At 40.2% G+C, this 7,475-nt stretch overlaps 1 protein-coding gene across 3 annotated transcripts; it reads left to right on the top strand.

Annotated features, from left to right (window-relative positions):
- Window positions 1–2,645: 2,645 nt before the first annotated feature.
- On the top strand, window positions 2,646–6,873 carry RSRP1 (arginine and serine rich protein 1). Of its 3 annotated transcripts, none has more exons than XM_036914764.2 (5): window positions 2,646–2,852; window positions 3,063–3,581; window positions 4,435–4,586; window positions 5,787–5,870; window positions 6,443–6,873. In XM_036914764.2, the coding sequence occupies exons 2-5, from the start codon at window positions 3,119–3,121 to the stop codon at window positions 6,560–6,562; spliced, it is 819 nt and encodes a 272-aa protein (XP_036770659.2). In that variant the 5' UTR covers window positions 2,646–2,852; window positions 3,063–3,118; the 3' UTR covers window positions 6,563–6,873. The 3 variants fall into 3 exon arrangements, with proteins under 3 accessions (XP_036770659.2, XP_057355843.1, XP_036770660.2); XM_036914765.2 differs by having other exon boundaries at window positions 2,714–2,870; XM_057499860.1 differs by lacking the exon at window positions 6,443–6,873 and having other exon boundaries at window positions 5,186–5,870.
- Window positions 6,874–7,475: the final 602 nt, after the last annotated feature.

Here is a 7,475-nt window from a genome sequence, read left to right as displayed (position 1 = left end):
GGGGGGGACACAGGGAGGGCTGTACAACACAGAGTAGACAAGTAGTAATTCTATAGCATCTTACTACGCTGATGGACAGTGAGTGTAATGGGGTATGTGGTGGGGACTTGATGATGGGGGGAGTCTAGTAACCATAATGTTGCTCATATAATTGTAGAGTAATGATACCAAAATAAACAAATAAGTAAATAAATAAATGGGCTTGGTAGAGATAACAAGAGAATCATTAAATCAATAATGTCATGGTGACACATTGCAGAACCTCTAAATGAATAATGGAAGGGAGGGAAAAAGAGATATACTTGAGCAGACTGGCAAAACAAATGGGATAAAGTGAAAAAAAGCAAAGTAAAATAATAGCATTGGAAGAGATAAGATCAATGTTGCTGTTATAATAAATGTACATTGGTTGAACTGACCTATCAAATGAAAAAAGTTTTTCATATTGGACCTAAAAATTCAGCTAGGTGTCACTCACCTAGCTCAGTTTTTTGTGCACCTGTTGAAACACATAGAGCAAAACAAAGTGAACATATAACAAAAAGGATCCTATTCACAATCCACGAATACCATTAAACTATTTGAAAGCACACCTGGTACAAGTGCAAGATGTGTATGAAAAAAGCTGTAAAAACTTAATGTGTTAGTTTCCTATTGTTTCAGGAACAAATGACCACAAACTTAATGGCATAAATCAACCCAATTTGTAGTCTTACAGTTCTGTGGGTAAGAGGTCTCACTGGGCTAAAAGTCAAGGTGTCAGCAGTACTGTGTTCCTTTTGGAGGCCTCAGGGAGAACACCTGTTCATTCAGGTGTTGGCAGAATTCAGTTCCATGAGGCTGCAGGCCTGATACCTGTTTCCTTGGTGACTGTCAGCTGGCAGCCATCCTTAGCTCCTAGAGGCCTTAGTACCTTGCAAATGGCCCCCAACATTTCAGACATAGCAACAGGTCATGGAATACTTTTCATGCTTTGAATCTGTTCTGTGATTAGATTGGGTCTATCCTATATAATTCAGGATAATCTCATCTAAAGGGCCTTAATCACATCTGCAAAAATCTTTTTGTCTTGTAAGGTAACATATTCACAGGTTCTGGGAGTTACGGCAGGGGCATCTTTGAAGGACATTAGTCTGCCAACCACAGTGAAGGACATTTAAAGAAAAGCCTCAAATAAATGTAGAAAGTGTCACGTTCTGGGATTGAAAGATGTGCTATTGTAAAGATGTAATTTCTGCCTTAATTACCCTACAAATTCTGTGCAAGATAATGATAACTGAAATTGGATTTTGAATCAGGTGAGTGTATAAATGCTGACAAGATCGTATTGCTTAGAAAAATAAAGGAACACTGACATCCCTTGCAGACTTTAACTCAGGTAGTCTGCATGTATTCTAGAGACAAATAAGTCAGTATTCGGCACAAGAGCAAAGTATGTTTCCATTATTTTTACTGCTAACATCCAGGATTTTTCTAGTCACCTTACTTTAGGCCCACATTTGACTGTTACTATGGACTATCTACAGAGGCTCTTACCACCCTTTCCTTGTTCAAAATGAACAGCATCACCTTATATGCAGTGTCACTTTATTTCCCCAACACATTTTACACTTGTCAAATCTGATTTTTCTGTCCATTCACATAGCTTTATGAGAACTTTAAGCAGAAGCTCCTGGCAGATGGGCAGTGTCTTTTCATTTTATTTGTAATAGTACTTGGAAAAATGTTTCTTTAGAAGCATTTCTGCACTTAAGAACAATTTCCATCATGCTTCCTCCGATGTTGATGATATCCTCTGGACAATGCCAAGTAAGGCAGATCACAGGTGTGGGTTAAGATTCTGTTATAAGGCTTTTATTCCCTTTAATCTGTGTATGATTGGGGATGTCAGATGAAGATGGACAAAAGAAGGGTGAGTTTGTATTTCCCTCCAAAGACATTGGCTTTTGTAAAAAATGCCACTCTCGCTTTCAAAAAAGCTCATGTAATAACTAACTTTCTTTACAGATACGGTACTTCATGCAGTGAAAACTTATTTCAAGACAACTGTCATGTTTTATTACCAATAAGCATGTTTGGAATGTATCCTATTTACAAATAAAAATAGTTTTTTCCCCCAACACCAAGCACACTGTTCTTGGAAGAGACATTTTCAGACGTCATTTTGATCCCCCTAGACTATAAAGGTCACCTACGTCTGTTTTTGCATTCTGACTTCACCGTTCTTATCTTTACTAATCAAAACATGGGAGTAAAAACAACCTGTTGTAAGTTAATATTGCATTTCCAGAGATCCGGTAACGTCTCGAGGAGGGGCGCAGTCCCGCAGCGGCGGAGTCCGGAGGAAGGTGCCAGGGAGGCACAGCTCGAGTCTGTAACTTCCCAGAGGGTGGAGGCAACGAGTCAGTCAGTATCGGCCGGGCAGACAATCCTACAGACCCGTGTGGCGCCGCGCCAAGCCGCTCAGTTTCTCCTAATTTCCAGCCAAGAAAACAAACAGCCAGGGGCCGCCTCAGACCCGGAGGGAGTTGCACCTCTCCTCTTCCGAGGTTGTCGCGCATGCGCACCACGGAGGCCTTTGCGCGATGCGGAGACAGGAGAGGAGGAAGGGTGACGGTTGGGTGAGGGGAGCCACACCCACAGCGCCAACGTCTCTGCGCACGCGCCACAAGCCAGCTTCTAGTACTTTCGACCTGTTTGCAAAATTCCCGCTTAGTTCGCCCCCGGACGTTGGGGCGGATGGCTGGTCACTCATCTAGAGCTGCTTTAAGAAGTTCCTCGTCGTCCTCCTCCTGGGAGGAACGTGTCCGTCGGGACTTTCTGCGTCTTAAGTGAGGGGTTGGCGGCCTGTGGTTAGTTTTCTTATGCAGGTACCTCAGGCGTGTGTGGCAGGGCAAAGTGCCGGGCGTCATGGGGCCTTAAGGCGGGTGAGCTGGAGCCGGTGCGGGGCTGGAAGCCTTTGGAGTTCGTGAGGCTCGTGTTCTTCCTCCGTCCGGGGTTCGGGCGCGCGCCGCCGGCCCTGCTTCCGAGTCTAAACGCCTCTCCCGCTGGTTGGTTTTTAGGAACTACACTTGGGGAAGAGACTTTGAAGCAAAGAGAGCTGACAGCCGCAGGCGTCATGTCCAGTTACGTGAACTTGTGGCCGGGCTCGCCGCAGGAGGATTCCCTCTCGACGACCCGGTCGGGCCAGTCCAGCCGACTGTCCTCGGCCTCCAGGAGCCGCTCGTCTTCCGGAAGCGGCTCGCGGTCCCCCTCCCGCGGCTCGAGTCGGTGGTCGTCCCGGAGGAGGAGCAGGTCGCGTTCCAGAAGGCGCCACCAGAGGACGTACAGGCGCTCCTCACGGTCCTACTCGCGGAGCCGCGGCTCCTCCAGGAGGTTCTCTCGGTCTCCTTCGCGGTACCGATCCCGCAGCCGGTTCCGATCTCGGGCAAGGTCGTACTACCGAAGTGCCTACGCGATCACCCCGGGGCGCCGGCACTACGGCTTTGGTCGCACGGTGCACCCGGAGGAACACAGAAGTTGGAGGCGGAGAGCCAGGACGAGGTCGCGAAGCCGAACCCCCTTTCGGTTAAGTGAAAAAGGTGAGTAGTTTGTTGTAGAGAGGCGCACGGTTAACGTCAGCGTTTGCACCTTTATACGTGTTTGGCGACACTGAGTAGGCTAGGGAACCAACGTTGCTGTATAGTTTAACCATTTTTATTTCATTTGGTTCCTGAGATGTTAATACTTTAATTGGGAGGAAAGAAGGAGGGCATTAGGTTAATAGTTAAAACTACAGTTTACGTGGGGCATCCAGTTTTAAAATTGGCAACGTCCTTTCCCCTTGGGATTAAAGGTCAGCTGAGGCGTCAAATGGCTCTGGGGTGGATAAAACCCTGGTTGGCAGTTCTTACGGGGCTTTCTAAATGTTAGTGACTTCGTTCCCCCCACTTTACTCCCAGAGCTTCTGTAAGTTGACTGTTGAACGGTAAGAAAAGGCCCAACGTTCTTTCTATAGTTGATAACTACATGGAAAATACGATTTTGTTCCAGTATTCGGAAACAAATGACTTGTATTCTGGATGGGATTAGATCTAATAATCGGTATTTAAAAAAGCAAACAAGTCAGCCTGAGAATAGACTTTGAAGTGTTGGTTTTAGATGTGACAATTGTACCATATTAAAAATATTGTACAAAAAAACTTAATGTTCAGAATACATATTTGAAGAGCAAGGAAAAACCTCAGGCCTTGGTAAGGAAGACTGAAAACTAGTTGTTGAGATTAGGGGTGCTTCTCAGAAAATAAGCTAGAGAATTTTTTTTTACATGGATAGAGGTTAACAATTTACAAATGGAAATAGTATTTACAAATTTTTATATTGCTGTATTGTGATTGAGCCCTTTTGGGGAAATACCACAGAATTAATGAATGTCTTGTGTTTTTTCTTTTGTAGATCGAATGGAGCTGTTAGAAATAGCAAAAGCCAATGCCGCAAAAGCTTTAGGAACAGCTCACCTTCATTTGCCAGCTAGTCTCAGAACTGTTTATGTACCTAAAGAAACAAACCGTGGTACAACTCTACCAAATAATGGTGCAAAGTTTGAGGTAAGTATTTAGGTTTATCCAAACGAAATCTTCAGAAAGTTACTGTGATTTTCATTTGATTGCCTTAGACTACTTGGAAGGGCTAGCTAAATACAGATCTGACAATACGGTGTCTCCTCCATGAAAATGGGAGATAAGTGGACTTTTATTTTCAGTTGACAACAGCACTACTTTCAAAATGTAATTGGTACTTTGACAATTTCTGTGTAGTTATCAAATTTTTCTACCTAGTCTTTACAGAGTATTTTTTTTTGTAGCTTTCATTTGCAGCATTTTTCCCACAAGTTCTGTACTCAACGTACAGTATAGTTGATCTGCTTTATTTCTGTCCTATAGAAATCATGAATGTGGTCTCCAGATATTGATGAAGAAAATCTGTTGGTAACTGATACATGAGCAAAAGCATCAGAGGTTTAACTAATTTGAAATTTTCACACATTGAAAGCATAGTTTTTGTTGGTATATCAATGTGCGTGCTAGAATTGGGACAGGTACTATTTGGATAAGATACTAAAAATTTTTTAAACTGAAGTACGCTTTGTAATGTTGGGCATCTGTGATACAGAAGTCCCTTTCATAATATATGCAATATACTCCAGATGTTTTGAGAGATTACAGAAGAAGAGGCCTACTTCACTTGTAGATAAGTTTATTATAATTCTCCAGAAATGTGCAGGATGTGCATTGGCAAATTGCACTGGGCTTTTAATTATGATAAATCCAAAGCATAAAGGTCTTAAAGATTCAAGGTAGTCAGGAATTGATAGATTCAGTTAACACAGGAAATAAGTGTTAATCAAGGTGAATCTACCATTTGGACCCAGATATGGGTTTGCTAAATATTAGTAGTAGACAGATAAGATCTTAGTTGCTTTTTCAGACGATTGTGTGCCCAAAGGGCAAATGCCTTAGTTGTTTGAAACTAGGTATTTTCTGGTATGACTTCACTTTCAAAGTTATCTTGAATTTGCATCAGGGGAATACAATTCTGCTTTATGGGAAAGAGTGTCTTAAGCCAGTGATTGGATCAGTTTTGTTACCCAGGAAACTAACAAGTACCATGTTGTTGAGGCTGTTGGTTAGATCCAACTTGATTTATATTTCTAATTAAATTTATATACAGTTGGGCTGCTTTTTATATGGTATTGTAAACCAAGGGTAATGGTCTGTAAAAAATACACTTTTCTCTTGCCTGTCTAGCTTTTGGAAAAGCTAACAGAAGATGGAACTAAATATCTCAAGGAAAAATCTTCCCAGCAAAAAAACATAGCTTTTAGCTCTAATGTAAGTATATCTAAGTATTGACCTCTCAAAAATTGGACTTAGAACATATTTTTCTTATATGGGCTTTTTAGAAGGGCCATCATTTTTGTCTTTGTGGAGATAGGGTTTTTGGGCCTCTTAAGCCACTTTATAGATGCTTAAATATTTTGTGTTTGCCATTTTTACAAATGACCAGTATAATGGGCTTCTACATCTAATATCTTCACTCGGTGTTTCAATTTTAAAAAATATTTAACCTTATACTGTAATTATTGAAATGTTTAAAAAGAAAATCTCAATATCTTGAGAATTGGAATATTTTTAAATCAGGTAAGAACTTTAAAAAAAAATCTCAAAACTATTTTATAAACACTCCATCGCTCCCAAATACAACTAATTTTCCCCCCATACTTCCTTGCCTTTACAATTTGATTGGATCAAGTTACAAATGAGGGTGACACTTTGCATTTTATTAGTGTCTCTTAAGTTTTGATCTTAAATCAATTAATATATTTTGTAAAAACCAAATATTTTAAGTATGTACAGTGTATGTGATGTGTTCAGGAAGCTAAACTTAAGAATTTCCCTTCCAGAATTCTGTAGCCAAGCCAATGCTTCAGAAATCATCTAAAGCTACTGCTGAAGTGACCTCTACAGGATCCTTGAAAATAGATGGGAAAAAAAGTCCATATGGACTGTGGATACCTGTCTAAAAGAAAGCAAAGGGCTAAGACTGCCTGAAATGCATTGTACTACAAATTTGTGTTTCTATCATTATTCCATTTACTGGTAATTGGTGAAATTACCATGTCACAAAAAGATGTAAATACTTAAATATTAACGTTTAGGTTTCCTTACAGATCTGAGATAGCGCAAATGGACCAGATGTTACATACAGGGGAGTCTTGTATATATACTTGTAAATGTTTTGTTTAATGATTGGTTATGTTTAAGTGAAATTCCTAAGACACAGTAATTGAGCTGTTTGTATTGTATGTATTCTTAAATAAAATTTTTTTTGTTATTTTAGCCTCACTTTATTATGTATATATTACATAATGGGTAATTATTTATGTAGAAGAAAAAGAAGATAACTTTTTAAAAGGCTTGCTAATCCCAAGTCCAAGACCATGAACTGACAGTGTATAGGGCTCACTGACCTTACTTGGGAGTTTGTGAGAAATGCTCAATTCCAAGTTGCCAGCCTGGACCTGAATTAGAACGTGAATCTTAACTGTTCCTAATTGATGTGAATTTTCTTTAAAATTAGAGAAATTTGGTCTAAAATTTATGGGTGGATTCTCTTTAAAATTAGAGAATTTTGGTCTAAAATTTATGGAATATTGGCATAGTGTTATCCTAGAAGAATTACTCTGAACTTCAGGGTAGGAAACTCAGCCAAAGAGGGTGAAATGGAAATGACCCAGTTGAGCTATAAAATCTGAGATTTAGTTGCATTTAAAGTGAATATTACCCTTAATTATGAACTGAAAAAAGATGCAGTTGGTCTAAATAGACTAATTACAGACTTGTAATTTTTGCCTGTTAATACATGTTGGCAGACACCAAACTAGAAATACTTAAGCCATTTTTAGATCTTTGCAAGTATTACTTCACTTAAATGCT

Source organism: Manis pentadactyla, chromosome 4 (genome assembly GCF_030020395.1).
Source record: "Manis pentadactyla isolate mManPen7 chromosome 4, mManPen7.hap1, whole genome shotgun sequence".
Taxonomy (NCBI): Eukaryota; Metazoa; Chordata; class Mammalia; order Pholidota; family Manidae; genus Manis; species Manis pentadactyla.
Note: the sequence above shows the minus strand (reverse complement) of the source record. Positions and strands in the feature narration are given on the sequence as shown.